General features: G+C 39.2%; 1 protein-coding gene across 3 annotated transcripts; it reads right to left on the bottom strand.

Annotated features, from left to right (window-relative positions):
* Positions 1-9,083: 9,083 nt before the first annotated feature.
* On the bottom strand, positions 9,084-18,662 carry LOC101174934 (bromodomain-containing protein 3). 3 transcript variants are annotated; one of them, XM_023961003.2, is made up of 10 exons: positions 18,523-18,662; positions 14,888-15,193; positions 12,764-12,901; positions 12,566-12,695; positions 12,232-12,473; positions 12,025-12,153; positions 11,773-11,931; positions 9,789-9,907; positions 9,425-9,699; positions 9,084-9,288 (listed from the first exon to the last, which is right to left on the bottom strand). In XM_023961003.2, exons 1-10 carry the CDS (start codon positions 18,544-18,546, stop codon positions 9,185-9,187), a joined length of 1,626 nt encoding a protein of 541 aa, XP_023816771.1. In that variant the 5' UTR covers positions 18,547-18,662; the 3' UTR covers positions 9,084-9,184. The 3 variants fall into 3 exon arrangements, with proteins under 3 accessions (XP_023816771.1, XP_023816772.1, XP_023816773.1); XM_023961004.2 differs by having other exon boundaries at positions 9,084-9,349; XM_023961005.2 differs by having other exon boundaries at positions 14,825-15,193; positions 18,523-18,605.
* Positions 18,663-18,816: the final 154 nt, after the last annotated feature.

Here is an 18,816-nt window from a genome sequence, read left to right on the forward strand (position 1 = left end):
TGTAGGGAATTTGCTGTAACTGTCATTGGCTATTTTTCCTGTTTTTTTTTTATCAGGAAGTGTAATATGTTCTGGAACGGTCTGCACTTCTTCCACAAATACAAAAATCTTGCATGCTAGACTGACTGATGAGAGTGTGAGGCCAGGCATTGGACCGGCACTTTGCAGGAAGTTATTTAGTGCTTGGCAGCTCATAAGTTTGTCTCTGGCTTTGACGAAGTTGTGGATTTTCAGTGGGCATTTTGGATTGAAAACAATCGGTTCTGGTAGAAGCCCCTAAATTATTCCACGTAACATGCTTTACATGCCCTTGTCCAGTGTCCTTTCATGATTCAACCTGGTTCATAGGAGGTCAGTAGGACAATGAAAATAATAAAAATGTTATTTTTAGGTAAAAAAACATGTTTGACAAGAAAAAGTAATTTGCAATGGTGCACAGAGTAAAGACAAACATGTAGTTACAAGGAGAATGACCGAGAAGTGACCCTTTACCTGCAGCTTTGCTGATATCCTGCTTCAGCTGACTTATGTAAGAGCTTTCAGATGGGAAAAGTATCCGCTGCTTCTTCAATATCACCAAAAGACTGATTGGTTTTGTTATAAGTTGCCTTTTCAAAGACTTTCCAACGGTATCCGGAAACCAAAAATATCTTAAGTCAGTTGGTAAAACTGCACAGACATGTAGGATCAAGGGCAGTGATAGGGTATTTGATGTAAAAAGCTAGCGTTAGTTTGATGTGTGTCAAGAGTGGGAAAATAGGACAGTGCTTTATCCTGGAAGACTGATGGCCATTACTTTGACTGACGTGTGTCAATTTCCCGCCCGTGTGCAGTCTTCCATAAAAAATAAAGTGCATAAAAAACATGGGCTTGAGCACTGACTATAGGAACCAGCAGGCTATATGGGGAGCTGTAACCAAACTCAATGCTATTTCTGTAGTGTTGGTTAGGTTAAGGGCTTAATGTGTCATGGAGAATTAGGTTAAGGTTAAAGTCCCACTCTGAGGAAAATTGTGTCTTTGGTGTTTTTGACACGTTCTTGTGACATTTTTCAAGGAGGGTGGGGGTGGGGGCTGGATAGTTTAGCTGTTTAAGTGCAGGACCGGCACATGGGAAACCAGTGTTCAGTTCCCAGGGGGCACGATGAGCCTCATCCAGCATGGGTCCCTGGGGAAGACACCCCACGCCACTACCCACCCAGCAACAAGCGGGCCCCCCCGGTGCCACCCCCAGCCCGGACAAAACCCAGGAAGGCGTAAAAAAAAAAATCTCTGCCAAACCACCTCTGTAGCCAAAAGGTGAACAACAAAACAACTATTGGCAATTTTCTGATGATACAAAACACATATAAAGAAAATTAAGCTTAAAATAACCTCTCTAAGTATTTCTCTAATCAAATTGTTGTGAATCAGGAACAGAAAAAAAAATCAGATAGAAAAAGATTGTACTTGTTACGTTGAAAAATACGCTGGGCGGGCCACAAGCTCCTTGCTCCGCTCCATTCTGATGCATCCACTGGTAGACGATTAGATCCACGTACGTCTTTGTTTGCCTCGTCTGAGCTGGCATCTGGTTCAAAGATGTACGGCTCCAATGTTGCTCTTTATTTTTGTTGCACCGATAATGTTAGGTTAGGGGTGTCAGTGCCTGTAATATGGTGGAAGAGTGTGTAAACAAAGAGCTCTCATTTATGGGTGACGGGAGTGAGGAGGGGAGGTTGCTCTGCGGCAACGATCCTACCAGCAACTAAAAGGATAATTTTTAACAAACTACTGTCGCTCTGCAGAAAAAATGTCCTTAAACACAACAGGTTTTACATTTTTTTTATTTGAGCTAAAAACAGCATAATCATAATCAAAAGTTTAATATGTTGAAGGGGGTCTTTAAATTAAGGCATCAGCTTGTTGGGATTAAGGTTGGGTTTCTGGCTGTAAACAACAAAAGATGTTCATTAAAATGCTAAAATTAGAAAGCTGTAAAGTAAGATGAGGGTTGATGCTACATTTTCTTTTACTTATATATGTTTTTAAACCTTAAAAAAATAGAAAAAATTGGAAAAAAGAATCAGCCTTCTTCATTTTTATCCTTTTAAAAGTGTATAATTTGAATGAAGACCCCTCCTGTGATCTAATAGAAACTGACCCTTTCATCACTGTCAATTCTTCTTCTTTTTAAATTCAAATAGTTGACTCTTGCTTTGATAACTTTGATTTGACTTTGCTCTCCTCTGTAAGTGAGCATTTCCCCTGTCATGCTCACAATGTAATTTTGGAAATTAAATTATCATAAGTGGTCAATTAATCATTTAATTTCCTTCCACATCAATACACCACCTGTTCCTGGTTAAACCCATTTTGTCTTGTCTCATTACTCTTTTAACTCACTCTGTTTTCTCTATAGCTCCAAATTCTCATGGGTATGGGATATTTTTAGGACTTTTCTACTCAAATGGTAGAGAGAAAAACTGCTTCTCTAAGCACCTTCTGTATTTTTAAGGTTTGCGCCCATCATTTAGGTTTTCTTCATTTGATTTTGGTCACATTTTCTTAGGTTCATGCCTGTTCTCTTTTCGTGATGTGTTTTTTTTTTTTACCATCTGCCACAGTCTCAGCTGCACTCATTTTCAAATCATCCACAGCTGTCTTTAGTTAGGTGATTATCTTCATCATTATAAAGTCTGATTGTCAGGTCTTCTGTTATTACCATTCATTTTTTTGTTTCTCCTTATTCTTTACAGTTTTGTCATGTTTGAATTCAGTTATATTCAAGTTAATGTTTAGGTTTTAGTTTCTGCCCCAATTCTAGTTTCCACCCTTCAACCCTGACATTTTTTATGCCTACAGTTCTGGAATTTTAACCTGCAGAAATTGAGATTTAAAAGTTTACTTTTCCATTTGCATGTCAGACAAGACCTTTTATCAAATCCCAACACAAACACAACAAGTCACTGCTGAACAGCTTTCCGCTGAACTTTACGTGGAATCATGTTTGCCTCAGCCAATTAATGAAAAACATGTTGAGGCTATGGCAGACCTTTTTAACACCAAATGAATATATTTGCTATCAGAATGTAACTAGTAATGCCAAAAGTACAACTATTCAACTGGTGACAGCCAAAAATGTGAACTGGTTAATTAGTAATGTTTAAAATTGTGCACTAGTTTTACAAGTGGGCATTATTTATGCTTATTAGTTAACTAGTGACAATCTAAAAAGGCCACTGGTTAACTTAATTTTTTTCCAAGTTTACTGGTAAGGGTCCTTTAAAGCTAAATAGTAAGCTAGTGTGACCAAAATCCTGTACTAGTTTACTAGTGACATGCAAAATGCTAACTAGTTGACAAGTGAGATGTATTAAAGTCTTACTAGTTAACTAGTGAGAGAGAATATTTCCATTGGTTAACTAGTGGACTTTTTGCACTGCACTAGTCAACATATGGAAATTTTCTCTTTGACTAGTCAACAAGTAAGACTTACATACATCTCAGTAGTCAACTAGTTAGCATTTTGCATGTCACTAGTAAATTAGTACAAGATCATGGTCTTCCTAGTTTACTAGTTAGCTTTACATGAGCCTTACTAGTGAATTTGTTGAAAATGTGTATGTTACTAGTTAACTAGTGGCCTTTTTAGATTGTCACTAGTTAAGCACAGATAGTGCCCACTTAGCTAGTGCACATTTTAAACATTACTAGTTAACTAGTTCACATTTTTGGTTGTCACTAGTTTACCAATTATAATTTAGACATTACTAGTTAGGTTTAAACCAGCCTGATATCAAGGATATCCATTTGATGTTAAAAAGGCCTGCCATGTGTGTCGGCTTTCTTTGAGATCCAGTATCTTTGATGCAGCCATGCAGTAAAGCTGCCATTTGGGTACAAAGCTTGCACTGACAATAACTCAAACAGAGCAACAAACATTCTTACAACCACATTGCGTGATGTAAAAAGCTAGAGACAAGTACACTAAAAGAGTTTTGGAAAAAAAAACTTAAAAGGAAATTAAAGTAGGCGGCTAGATGGCTCAGTTGGCTGTGTGTAGGACTGACCCATGGGAATTCAAGGTTTGTCTCCCAGGGGGTGCAATAAGCTTCACCCAGTGTGGATTCTTCGTGCTTCTGCCTAACATTGTAGCCACAAAGGGACCAAGTTTGGGTCCTGCAAGTCCCCAGCCCAGATGAAATACAGGGTAGTGTCAGGAAAGGTGTAAAACTCTCCCATACCACCTGTGTTCGCTGTGGCGACCCCTGAAGGGATATGCTGAAAGGTGAACAACAACAAAAGGAAATTAAAGTGTTAAGAATCAATTAGCCCAAGAAGCAAATGTTTGAACTGTGGGAGGAAGCTTGAGGGCCCGGAAAAAATTCACGCCTGCACGGGGGACAACCTGCAAACCCTACACAAACAGGTCTCATCAGGAATTTAAGCCAGCGCCTTCTTGATTAGAGGTGAAAGCGCTAATCACTTTAATTCAGTTAAAGGTTTTTTATTTAAATTTCTGGAAATACTTAAAGAAATAGTTAAAGATGGGTTTTTGGTGTTTAAAAAATGTTCCAGTAGCATTTTCTTATGAAGGAGGACATATACAAAGAAAATGATGATTAAAACTGTGTTTCTGAGTTAATCTTATATAAAATGTTGTGAATAAGGAGCAAGACGAAAAAATATGCTGTTTGTTAAAGCATGTAGTTGTTTCGTTTCACTTCATTCTGATGCATCCACTTGTAGACAAATAGATCCATGTACATCTTCCTTTTCCTGTCCTCTGGCTCCAAGAGGTGCGGCTGGATAGCTCAGAAATGCTTCACCATTTTACCAATAATGTTTGGTTGGGGATGTGCAGGGCTGTAAGCTAGTGGGAGAGACAGTGTGGACAGAGGGATGATGGGAGGTCAGGGCAGGCTTACTCCACGCCAACAGTCCCACCCACAATTTAGAAGTGAATTTCTGATTCAGAACTGCTGCTCTGCAGAAACTGTCTTAGAAAACAACACATTTTTTAGTTTTTTGGCTAAAAACTGCATAATCATAATAATAGACAGTGGTCTATAATAATGGTTTTATTATAGATAAAAAGAGGATCAGAGCAGCTTTTCTTGTTTACCCGATTCCACTAGTTTTAGAATAGAATTTAGATTTGTTTCAACTGTTAAACCAAACTTGAGAAGAATTTTTCACTAAATTCTTTACTGTGACGTTAATAGTTTTAATGACCATTTCTAAAAAACATTTACTTTAGTACTCTCATGTAGTAAAGCTACTCTTACTTTAGTATTATTTTTGGAAACTTTACCGATCTCTGTTGGCTTTTTGTACCCACATTTTTAAGACTAGAACAACCAAACTTTCAAAACTTGTAATGTCATAACTTGGTGACCTATGGACCAATAGGACCCTGACCTTTCCTAGATTTGTCTGTTTTTCATTCTAGCATCGTATTATGGTCAAAATTTCAAAACACAAAAGAGAACCCCACCTCCTGTGCCACATAGACTCCCTTCACACTCACCTCCATCACAGTGGATGACAGCAAAGACAAGTGATGCCCCTAAGAGAGACTGGAAGTCACTGGAAGACATCAATCAGATCTACGTTTCGCTCCTGAGATCACACAGAGACCTGACACGGAGCACTGCTCTCCCTCTCTTCATACTGTGTTCATGTATAAAACTGACAAACAGAAGAAGAAGAAAAACAAACAAATAAAGCTGGCCTGAACAAACATAAGGGCATCGGTAGCTTGATATTCTCTTGCACAACCTTTTAAGTCAATCATTACCAGACTGTAACTGTCAAACAGATATTTTGGCTCACTTCTCGAGAGCAAACTGCTCATATTTTCTCATACTTGAAAGAAACCCTTTCCAGAAGGTGTGTTGTTGCTTCTGTCACAGATGTTCAAGTGTGTCTGTTATTAAGATCAAAGCTCATAGAAGGCCACTTTAGTTACTTTAATGATTTGTTTCTAGTTGTGTGGTTTGAGTCATCATCCTAGGCAGCATATTATGTTTCAAAATACCCTGATTGTCTCAGGATTTCATTGTACCCTTCACCCAAAACCATTTTTTAACACTGAAAGATGAATATTGTGTTTTGAATGTTCTCTATCTATCCAGAAACTTCAAGGTTTGTTAATATATTTGGTGTCAGAGTGCACTCTTAGTTTTTCATGAGTTGCTGTCATCAGGGGGGTCCTTTTCCATGATGGATGGTGCGATTTGACACTGATGTACTTTGACCTTGCAGGTTACTTATAACCTCTTTAGACATTGTTCTGGGATTTCGGGTTATGGTATAAATCTATAAAAATGAACAAAATCAATGCGTGATTTTTTGTTTCTTAACCCGGTAAACATTTATCCATAACCATTTTTCTTAGTTTCCAATAATTTTGTAGATTTTCTTCAGAGGAATACCAACAATTTATCCACATTTTAGACTATAACAATCTAAAATGATTTCACTCTTTTCTTTATCTGGGACACTTTTTGTATCTTTTATTTCAAACAATCCTAATATATTTCAGTAAAAAAAATCTAAATAAAGCAAACCACAAAACAAAATCGTTAAAATACACAAAGAAAGAATAAAAAATACAAATCAGAGCATAGAAAGGGAAGGGATTTTTTAAAGTCACATATTTGTCTTATTTATTGTCCAAAGCAAATGAGTAGCCAACTATTTAGGCGCACATTTGGGTATTAATGGGATGCAATTTAATTTCATTCATTCATCTTCTTTACCATTTATTCCCTTTTGGGGTCACGGGGTTGCCGGAGCCTATCCCGGCCACTTGGGCAGAGGCAAGGGATGCCCTGGACTGGTCGCCAGTCTGTCGCAGGGTAGAATATCCTCAATCACACATCCATTTGCTCTCACACTCACACCTATGGACAATTTAGAGTTGCCAATCAACCTATGAAGCATGTTTTTGGACGGTGGGAGGAAGCCGGAGATCCCGGAGAAAACCCACGCATGCACGGGGAGAACATGCAAACTCCACACAGAAAGGTCCCCCATTGATGTTGTGTTTTTCATGTCCCCCAGCCGGGACTTGAACCGGGGGCCTCCTTGCTGTTAGGCAAGAGCGCTAACCACTGCGCCACCAATTTAATTTGAAATTATTAATTTATTCATCTTCTTAACCGTTTGTTCCATTTCGGGGTCATGGGGCTGCCGAAGCCTATCACGTTATATTCTGTAGGTTCTTCTGTACTTCTAACCACTTTCTCAGACACATACTCTTTAGTCTCTTCAAATATGTCCATCACCAACCCACATGCTTGTGGAAACCCTCATCTGTATTCACTGGAACTTTTCAAACATAATTTCAGGCTTTTTTAAAGACTTAACAGTGTGGAAAAATTGATGAACATGATCCTGGTTGAAAAGTCTTCTTTACCCAATTTATTGAATTCTCTGTAGCAGGTAGACGACGTCTTTCACTCAATTTCCAGAACGAGGCACAAACTACAGTGAATTCTGTGGGATTTTTTGCTTACTTTTTTCAAAAACCATCTATGTTTACAACTGAGATCAACTTGCAAATATTTTTCAGTTGGACACCCTGGACAGTTTGCAGAAGCATTTGAACATGAACGTGCTGCATTGCTCCAAATCCTCTGCTCACAAATAAAAGGGTTATGAGGACTGAAAAGTAGAAATGTATAGAAAAGTAGAGCAGCAGCATATTAATGTAAGTTCTCAGTTTATGTCAGATAATGATGAACTGATTGCAACAGTGAACCTGTAAGTATGACAAGCCTCCATTCCAGGCAAAATCAATACAAAGCAGTATTTTTTTTTTTTTTACTCGTTTATATGATGCAGTCAAAAAGCTTTTTTTAGTTTGCTGACAGATATTAGCAATATTTTTACCACTGGATGTAAGGCAGAAATGAGCAGCTGTCATGTCATTCCAGACGCTGCATTGATCAATCACTGCTAGAGGCAGCTGAGCTGTGCAGGATGTGACACGTTCCATGCGTCATGAAGGCAATGTGGGTCAATAGTGGCACATCAGCCTGCAGCATGCACTGGAATCAGGTTTGTCCTACAACAGGCAGAAAATGACGAGCTGCAATTCCAACATTTTTAAATTTTCTGATACACTGCAACCATAAAATCTTAGGAACTTTTTGAACTAAACTGCATCTTTGTTTTTATTATTTTAAATGCATAAAACCAGATTTTATGTCAGAGGGTACAATCAGAACGTACATTACCGGGCCGGAACTATTTGACTGGGGATGTAAGGGGCTGTAAGCTAGTGGGGGAGTGTACACATAGGGACAAAGGTCAATGAGAGCAGGCTTGCTCCTTGCCAACAGTCCCACCCACATGAATTTATAATGAACTCCTGTCACTCTGCAGCAAGTAGCTTAACTGGTTGAAGAACTGGTTGATTGACAAGGACCAAAGGAACTCAGCATTTGAGAAATTGAACATTGGAGTGGAACCATGAATTCTGAATTCTTCCATCTGTGGTGACCTAAAGCTGAAGCCGAACAATGATCCAAAACACCACAGAGCTCACTCCCTAATGACTTCATACCAAAATAAAGACTTTGAAGGGGTCTAGTTAACGTCCTGACCTGAATCTGATTTAAAGGCTGGCATGACCTTAAAGGGTTCATGTTTGAAAACCTTCCAGTGGCTGAATTTCAAAAATCCTGCAAAGATAAGCGGGCCAAGAGACTCACTGAGAGCTAATGCTGGAGCTCGAGTGCAGTTGTTGCTGACAAGCGTGGTGAATCCTGCAAAAAGGTTTAAGGGATTAGCATTCTAACACCGTTCATTATTTTTTACTTAACACCTCTATTTTAAAATCCTTTTATTTTAAATAACTTGATGATCTTAGATATCCACGTGGGACAAATATGCAAATTTTGTGTTTTCATCAGTTTATAAATCATTAATCTGGTACTATTTTTGTACAGTTGTAGATTTTTGTAGCTGTTCCAACTACACATTAATTCCATTGCGGGCCTTTTAAAATTATCTTTATTCTTTAATCAGGAGAAAAATCCATTAGATACTTTTTAATACTACTGCGTGTAAGAAAGAGCAAGGCACACTAAGTATGAAACAATAATGTTTATTTTTCCACAAACTGAACATATAAGGCAACTGATAGAAAAATAGGATTTTTTTGGTCACAAAACGGTCCAACAGTGCAGTGATCATGAGTCCCTTTCGTCCGAGCTGGAGTCAGCGGAGCTGCTGGAGGCAGAATTTGCAGAACTGCTGCTGCCGGCAGGATGAGATGCAGACTGACTGCTCTGCTCTGGATAAAGAGGAGCAACAGAGGCACCATGGCTAATTAAATGCTACGGATGCTGTTTGCCCTGAAATCATCTTGGTAATTAGCATCTCAATGTCAAAGTACTCAACGGAAAAAGGCAGATCCACTTTGTACTTACTTTGATACTTCTTGAACCTCTTATGCAGGCAAGACCTGACATAGCGCTCCAGCTCTCGCAGAGTGGAGGGCTTCAACACCTCAAAGTCAATCTCAATCTCATCTGGGTTGGAGCTGCTCATGGAGGGCTCTTGTGTCTTGAGGATGTGCACCACACGGCCCAGCTTCATGCCTGGTAAGCGGTTAATGTCCAGACTCAGCTGGTGCTTCTCCTCATACGTCATTGGCAAAAATTCGTCACCTGAGCTCTGGTCTCTGCTACGTTTATATGACTGTCTGATAATATGATTAGACAAAATGTTAGTGGGAGGTTTAAAAAAAAAAAAAAAGCAAAACAACAAATTCTAATCACAAAAAGATGTTACCTGGAGCTTGAAGCTTTTTTATGTTGTGTCTCAGGTTCCCTCTCTTGTTCTTTGCTCATCTTGGGCTTGTTGAAAGGATCTTGGGTCAAGTTTGAAAGCTGCTGGTGAACAGTTTGAAGCTAAAAACAAAACCAAAACAAAGTTACATTTTTTTTATTAAGTTTTCCCTTTTTTTTAACCATAAAATTCTAAAAAGAATTTGAAAAGACAATTTGAAGAAACAAGAAGTAATTGAATATGTAGAAGCAGGAGGATGAAAGGAATTACTGAAGTCGGGAAATAGGAAAACATTTTTGCAAACTTAAACAACAGCTGGGAAGTTACCAATGACAAAACATTTTTTAAAATCTGTACTGTAAGTCTATAATAGACGCCGATCTCCACTAAACGCCGGGTTTTTCTATCCCTTGCGCTATCTTGTGGGGTCCAGATGACCCCACTCCCAACGTACGTTGGGAGTGGGGTCATCTGGACCCCACAAGACAGCACGAGGGCTACAGACGCTGTTCGCGAATAGTGGCCGGGCTGCTCAAAAGGCTCCCCCTGCTCCGTGCACAGTCGTGCAGACGCCGGGTGTCTCTGTGGTGTTGTGAGCCAAAATAGCGATGGCCAAGAAAGGCTCATTGGATTTCAATTTGGTGGTGGCATACGCCAAAGAAGATTCTGGTGAGGAATCTGCACAACATTTAGTGAATCCTAAACGTTTCCTTGAAAGCTGCAAACAGATGGATGATATTTAGAAAACGGCTGCAGGAAAAGGAGCAAACCGATTTCCAGGTGGAGGTGCTAAACAAAAAAAAAGAGGGGGGTGGGGGTGGGGATGAGAAGAACTGGTTTTAACATGGATTATTCAGCAAAGACGCAAAGGTGTGCGTGTCTCCAGGAAAGTGATCCGCAAGAAAGCAAGGAGGATTTTTGATACTGAGATTGATGCTTAAAGGGAAAAGAAATGTTCGCTAATCATAAGATAATACAATGTTATCATCACTTCAGTAATTCCAGAAATGTTCATCTGGTGTCGTCTGCATTTCTTGACCGAATTTTCCCGCAAAATGAACCCATTAACAATCAATATTGGATCTGTGATTGAATGAACGGCGGGCCGACTGTCCAATAATTCCACATTTTTGGAATAAACGTCGGGGCCACTATTGGAAGATGTATGGTACGCAAGATTACTGCATCTTTACCCAGTTTGCTTCTTTAACTTTTGACTTTACAAAAATAATTATAACGAGAAATTTTCCAACCAGCGCTAGAACCATTGACTATAAAGAGAACTGGAGCGAGTGAGGGTGACATCACGTCACCCATTGAAAATGACTTCCTTCAGGCTTCAACCAAATAAAGCCAAATCCATTCACCATATTTATGCGATACGGACGCCAGCATGTTGGAGCCAGGCGATGTCAGTAAGCAGTGATTGGTCCAAGTCTGAGTCAGCATTTCTACAGCAATCACTGACTAATCAGGAGTGAGCTTGTTGCAAGTCCACACCCCCACCACTGAAAGCAGGCTTGAATATGAATATGTTAAATGTTTCAAACCTTCGATGTGGGGGGCACCACGTGCTTTTACTAAGGCATCCGATTGGTCAGTTTATAACTTGAACAACTTGCAATAAAGAAATATCTTGAAAATAATTTGGATAAGCAAGAACATGTAAAAAAGGTAGCAGAGCAAGAATGTTATTCTGACCAATAGCTGTTTATTTCTCTACAGAAACCTGTGGGATTTTGGCTTCTCGGAACCAGCAGGTACTTACTGTTTGGAACGCGCACAAGGGGGCAGGGTCATTCAGTCTTATTCCCATATACAGTCAATGACTAGAATGCATGTTAATACCTAAATGTCACGCCTGAAGGTATTTGACAGAGTGCATGTTTCAGTAGATGGTAGATTCTGGATTCATTCAACAGAAAAGTTAACATTTAACTGCTCAAATTTGATGTTGAATAAACGCCAGCTGTATCTGCATATGCACCTCAGCGAGTCGAGCTGCACGTTCGTCTGTTGGTTCCGCTTTGTCCAAACTGGAGGAGCTGTTGCCATTAAGCATTCTGAAGTCTGCGCTCTTCTCAGCTGATGCAACCAACCCCACTTGTTCTTCTGGCATCTTTGCGAATTTCTGCTCAAAAACTCCCTACAGCAAGCAAATGTACACATCACATCATTGAAGAGCACCCCTCCCAAGAGCTCCTGCAGCACTTTGATTACTCAGAAGCTGTTTTTCCACCTGAAGTTTCCTGGCCATCCCTACAACACTGTGTTGTGGAGGGTTGTACTTGTAGCAGTTGGAGAAAATTAATCGAACATCTGCAGAAAACTGTTCTGCATCCTGGTAATCACCGGCGTCCATCTTTTTCTGCAAAGGAAAAAAATGGAGTGAATGACATGGTGCTGCTTCCCCCTAAAGCCTGATGTGTGATACACTGTGATGTACTTTGACAGTGCTGAGGTCCATGGGGTATTTAATGATGTCGTGGTAATCGTGCAGCCCCAGAGCTTCAGCATCTACAGGCTTGTAGAAGGGCCAGGCGTACATTGAGTGTTTCTTGGACAGCATTTCCTTCAGGATATCACTGCAGTACTTCAGCTGCTCACTCAGCCCGCTTCGCCTTTCTTCCCGTGGCACCTCCTTCTCCTCCTCAAAGCTGCCTGCACTTTCATGCCTAATCCGGTTTTCTAAAATAGGAAGCAAAGTGGTTTAACCTCAAAACCTTTTGCAACTTGAAAGTGTGTTACAGGCGCTATAGCGGATTTTTTTTCCACAATACCTGCAGCACTGCTTTTTTTCCCTTTTCCCTTGGTTGGAAAAATCTCCACTTCCCTCCGAGGCATCAGGGAGACTTTGTTCAAAAAAATCTTTTCCAAGGGGAGTGCCATGAGCACGATGTCATCTGTGGGCTGCAGAGGGAAATGAGTACAATTCCTGCATGGAAAACAATTCCTTTGAAAGGACAAAGGCCCCTCACCTTGTTATAAATGTAACAGTTAGTGAACATGGTGTTGAAGTCTTCCATACATTCGCTTGCACTCCAGTAATAGTTGTTCTCCAGCCGTTTCTTGATCGTACCCATGTCCATGGGGGATGTAATGATTTTATGGTAATCCTGTGGAATTAAGAACAGGGAGAGCAGTTTTTTTTTCTGACCTCCAATGTCATAAAACTGCCCAAGTTTGAGTAACGGGATCATTTTATTGCTCTTTATTCTAACAAAGATTTTCTTGTTTACATCATCAATGTGTATTTGTGCTCCTTTGAATTATATCTTAGATAACTGTCAGCACAACAAAAACTTTGTTTTGGTTTATTTCAATTCTGTTCATACCTAGCCTTAGATCATCTAAATTTAACAACAAAATTTATTAAAAATGAAAAAAACTTCAAAATCCAAAACATACCAGCAAATTGATGCACTTTTTTCCTGTTCTGTACAGCTTTTGTATATTGATTTATTCATTACTTGGGCTACAGGCTGTTAGTGTTCAAGCATCTATACTCACTGTGTTGTTTCAGTGGAGTTTGCATTAGAATTAGGAAGCAAAAAAAGACAGAAAGTGGGTGAAGACATCTTAAGAAACATTTAAGCAAAACGGACAATTTTGTACAAATGTTTTTTGTTTGATTTAGAAAAACAACAGATCTAAAAACTGTATTTTTGTGGAGTTTAGAAAGTAGTCCAAAGCATTCTTTACAGTGATTTGAAACATTTGTGAGTTTGGACTAACTGGCCAGTAGTTATGGAGAGGTGGGGCGTGACTGGCTGTAACAAAACGCTCAGTCAAATATGGTCCTGCTCAGCACTGCTGATGGAGCGGGCCAAACTCAAACCGCCTCAGGGCCTGAGGGTCCACCATCTCTTTTATTTCAGCAGACACTAGAAGACAACTGCATTAAAAACACTTTCCAAGCATCTTTTGATCTATTCCCAAGTTTTTAAAGGCTTTGTATGAACTTACAACCTTCCAGTCTCAAGGCCACTGAGCTGGTGGCGCTCCCAGTGGTCTTCTAAATATGATTATTATTAAATCAATACACCTGTGGCATTTTTTATGACAGTCTCTCCAGACCAGCAGTTGTGGATGAGAAATTCTTCTGAGTTGTGGGCGGGACCGTTTGCAGAGCAAACCTGACCCCATTTCCCATTATCCATCTTTATGGACGCTCTCCCGCTAGCTTACAGCCCCTCACAACCCCAACCTAACATTACCGGAGCAACAAAAATGGTGAGCAATTTTGGAGCTATGCGGCCCTACACTTTTGAGCCAGATGCCAGCGTGGAAAAGGAAAACAAAGACGTACATGGATCTAGACGTTTAGGTATTAGATTAGGGTGTTGTTGTTTATGCTTAATCCGCTGTTTTTTAGGTGATGTTAAGAGAGCAGGGTGTTCATTTAGAAGACAAAGACAGAGTGAACTCTACCTGGGAAGAGGAAAAAAAGGGGTTAAACTTTGTACAAAGTGTGCAGTTATCCTACACAACAGATAGTGAGCATTGAGGTTTGTGTTTGCGGGAGATAAAATATTAAGCAGATTTTAGAATTGGATTTAGACTCATGTTTGGACTGAGTTAAGAACATTTACTCTTCGAGACTCCAGATGTATACATCTGCAGGGATTTGCTCCTGTTGTTTTTCACGTCTGAATAAATATTTAGCTAATCTCTGCCTTTTAACAATCAATGAATCTAGGAGGAATTAAAAATTCTAACATCTACAAGTTGATGAATAAGAATGGAGAGGAGCAGGGAGCTTGTGGCCCCCCTCCGTGTTTTCTACGTACAGTAACGAATATGATCTTTTCTAAACAGCATTTTTTCGTTTGTTCCTAATTCACAATGATTTGAATGAAGAAATACTCAAATGTCATTTTAAGCCTAAATTTCTTAATGAATGTCCTCCATTAGGATAAAAATGCCACAAGCACATGTTAAAAACACCCAAAACACTATTTTCATCAGAGTGGGTTTTTAAGAAATCCAAGATATGGACATCTTTAATTGCAGAGGTTGTAGCTGATAATAATATTCACCTCTAATTGCAAAAAAAGACCACCCATCCATAATTGTGTCACTTAAGATGAAAAGTCCCTCACTGGTAGTCCAAGAGCAACTGCATCGACGGGTTGGTAGAAGGGCCAAGCAAACGGGTGTCGCCACAGGGATTTGATCACCACGTTGTGCATGTACTTCAGCTGGTTGGTCCTTCGACCCGGTTTGTCAGGATTGGTCACCTCAGGAGGTGGAGGGTTCACAAGCTGTGGAGGCTCTGACATGTTGGCGGGAAACGTCTGCCGGCTCCCGTTACCAAACCAAGGTGACCCCGCTTTCTCCTGGTGCAGCAAACACTGATCGAGCTCCGGCTTATTGAGGGTATAGTTTTCATTACCACACAATGCAGCCTGTGGGGGAAAACACAAACATAAATAGAAAGGCAATTTTGTGGAGCTCACCAAACAGATCTTAAACTAAAGACCCACTAATCATGTCTAATTTCCTTTTTACATTTAAACTTTTAAGTTCCACTTTGATCATGTTTTATTTATGATTATGCTGCTTTTAGATCAAATAAAAAAAACCTGTCATTTTCTAGGACATAGTATCTGCAGTGGATTTAGCTTGTAGCCCGACAATTTAATTAAATAAAGAAATACTCATAATACAAGTTTGAGCTTTATTTTCTTTATATATGTTCTGTGTCATCAGAAAAATGTCACAAGAAGATGTAATACAAAAAACATTTTTATTGGAATGGGTCTTTAAAAACAAAATTAAAAACAAAATGAAAGGTTGAAACTTTAACTGAGGTGAAGTTAGATATTGGACATTCGGCAGACATTGGCTCTGGGAACAGTGCGGCACTCAAGTCAGTCAAGCTCATTGTACTAGCAAGAGGTGTGGGTATACGTCTGCATTCATATTTAGGGATTGTCAACAAATTACTTTACCAACAACAAAAGAAGAAAACACATACAAAATCCTATTTGTTATAGGCTATTTCAAAATAGAATTTTAGAATTCAAATTTCGAAAAGATCTAGAGTCAATTTTGGCATTTTCCTTCGATAGCTTTTAATTCTGGTCCGGTTGCCTCCTAGATCCTCCCTTGGGAGGTGTTCCAAGCATGTCCCACTGGGCCTAGACACAGAGGAAGTCCCAGGACATGCTGGAGGGACTACGTCTCTCAGCTGCCCTGGGAGTGTCTCTATATTCCCCCGCAGGAGCTGGAGGAAGTGACAGGGGAGCGGGAATTTGGAGCATCCTGGCTTATACAGTCTCCATGCTATCCCGTCCCTGATAATTGTGAGAAGAAGGTATAATCTTTTATTATTTTTCTCTGATTGTTTTTCCAAATTTCTATTTGCTAATTTGGTTAAACCCTATTCCAAAAATGTTGTACATTCATAATCATTTTTACACATTTGGCAAACTCTACAACACAGGTGTCACACAGACACACTAACCCTGTTTGCAGTATCTTTAAAGATCCATCGGGTTGGATGGGAAGCGTCCTTTGGAGGGGCTTCCATCTGGACACTGTCATACAGGCCTAAATACTTGATTGCTGTAGAGACTGTTGTCCTTCTGCAAGGTAATTCTCCTTTGACAGAGGAAGGCTGGGGCTCTGACAGGGTAACCATCGGTTAATGGTCACCTCAATGACTAAAGCTCAGATGGCCGGCCAGGTGGAGTCCTGGTGGTACCAAACTTCTTCCCCGTAACCCTTGTGCTATCCTAGGCACTTTAAGATTGGGAGTTGGGTCATCTAGACCCCACTAGACAATGCGCTGAACCTTTTTTCTTCAATGATTTGTGATCTTCACTGGTGTCCATGGATTACTAAAAATCTTTCCACCTTTGTCATGGTTGGGAGAACACGTCAAAATACGGGTGGGATCTTCTAAGATAGCACAAGGGTTAAGGATGATGGAGGCCACTGTACTCGTAGGAACTTCCAAACTAGCAGAGATTTTGCTGTAACCTTTCCCAGCCTTGTGCCTTGAGACTATACTTACACTAAGAAATTAACTCATTAGAAAAAGCATTATAAGCTAATGTGAAGTGCTGTCCCCAATAGTGGTCTATCAGTTTTACTATTTTAGAGTGATTTGGGGTGACTGGGTTCAATAACTTCAAAACTATTGAAGAGAAAGGCAAACACACTAAAAAATTAACTAAAACTGAGAAAAAAACCAAAAAAAACTTAAAAGCTAATCTAAACAGATGTCCCTCAATAGTGGCTAATTTTGTTATTTTGGAGTAAAACAAATTAAGTTATTTAATTTAATAACTTTTAATAACTTTTAACGTTTAATAACTTAAAGCTATTGAAGAAAAGTGCAAAACGTTAGACTAAGAAATTTACTAAAATTAGAAAAAGCATCAAAAGCTAATGTGAGCTGCTGTCTCCAATATTGGTCAATCCGTTTTACTATTCTAGAGAGATCTGGCGTGATTGGGTTCAATAAATTAAAAGCTATTGCAGAAAAACACAAAATTTGACACTAAAAAAACTCGAAAGCTTATCTAAATAGCTGTCACTGATAGTGGTTAATCTGTTTTATTCTCTAGAGGGATTTGGGTCCAATGACTTAAAAGCTTTAGAAGAATTTTTATATCGTATGAATATATAGCTAACTTTACCTCTGTGACAATTCACAGATATTCCTCCAGAATTGTAAACTTACAGCTTAATATATTCATTTATGTAGTAAACTTATAAGTACATAATTGTTTAGTTATCTCAGCCCTTGATATTTTATGCTTTTTTAATTCATCCTTAATATAATAATGAATGTTGTAATCTATTACTGTTTTGTTTGTTTTTTAATGTTTCCACTATGCAGAAGATCAAAAAACGCAAAATGTAATAAAAATTAAAACAACCACAAATAAAAAGTGAATTTTGGAGTAATTAACCAACTTAAAAATGTAAACATGGGAAGCTACAGCTCCATGAAAGCAAACCAAAACCACTGCAGCAGATTCCCTCCTTCACATTCCTCAGAAAGGGTCTTTAAGAACTGCAGAACGTGCCAGGCGGAAGTGGGCGGACGTGACAAAAACCGCGTGTTTTATCACTTTAACCCACAAGAACCCCTGTTGTTGTTGGACACGCGCGAGGAATGCCTTCTACTGGATACTGAAATGCTTCACGTGTGCACGAACTCTCAAAGTTTTACTCAGTTAAATAAGGGCTTTGTATCCTAGCAGATGGAGGCGTAGTCCCCAAAACGTTACTTCCAACAACTATTGTAAAAAATTATTTGTCAAACCACACAGACTTCCTGAAGAGACAATGCAAATGAATACCAATATTTTCTTCGAGGTCAAGAAACGTCCAACGTGTTAGCTATCATAATTAGCTAGTCTGTGCACAAATGAAATGTTTTTCTTGCCTGGTGGTGAACGAAAATCCTTTATTTCTTTAACTCTGCAACACCTAAAAATGCTGCTATAAAATGTTATTGAAAAAAAAGTCTGACTTTTTTATTTTAACTAGTCATAATATATATCAGGTATTTAAGCAATTTAAAAAAATCACCTAAGTTTTCTTTTTAATCCGTTTCGAGAAAAAACTCCGATCATCATCTAACGGGAAGGGAGGGTAGCGGCAAGTTGTTTACCAACTCGTATTGTTAAATTGGAATAAAAGTTCAAGCAATGCTCCTCTTCAAAAACAGTAAAACTTTACACCGAAGCTTGAACAGAAAAGTATGCGCTTCAAGTACCTCCACGGCGAAGTCAGTCACCATCTGCTAACTTCCTCTCCCGACCTGCTGCACCTACATGGCTGGCAATTCAATTCGTGTCTATTTGTCTGGGCACGTCAGCCCAGAAGTCAAAGGGGAATACTGCCATCTAGTGTTCTGGAGTGTCCACTGTTTTCATTTGGCAAAAAACGCAAATATTTTGCACTGACATATTTTTCTTTTGATAATACTATTATCAAAAGAGAATTATATATTTTGCTTCACTTAACTTTTTTTCTGGTAAATTGAAATATTAATTGCAAAATGTTTACG

This window comes from Oryzias latipes, chromosome 12 (assembly GCF_053564925.1).
Source record: "Oryzias latipes strain Hd-rR chromosome 12, Olatipes_Hd-rR_3.1".
Classification (NCBI taxonomy): Eukaryota; Metazoa; Chordata; class Actinopteri; order Beloniformes; family Adrianichthyidae; genus Oryzias; species Oryzias latipes.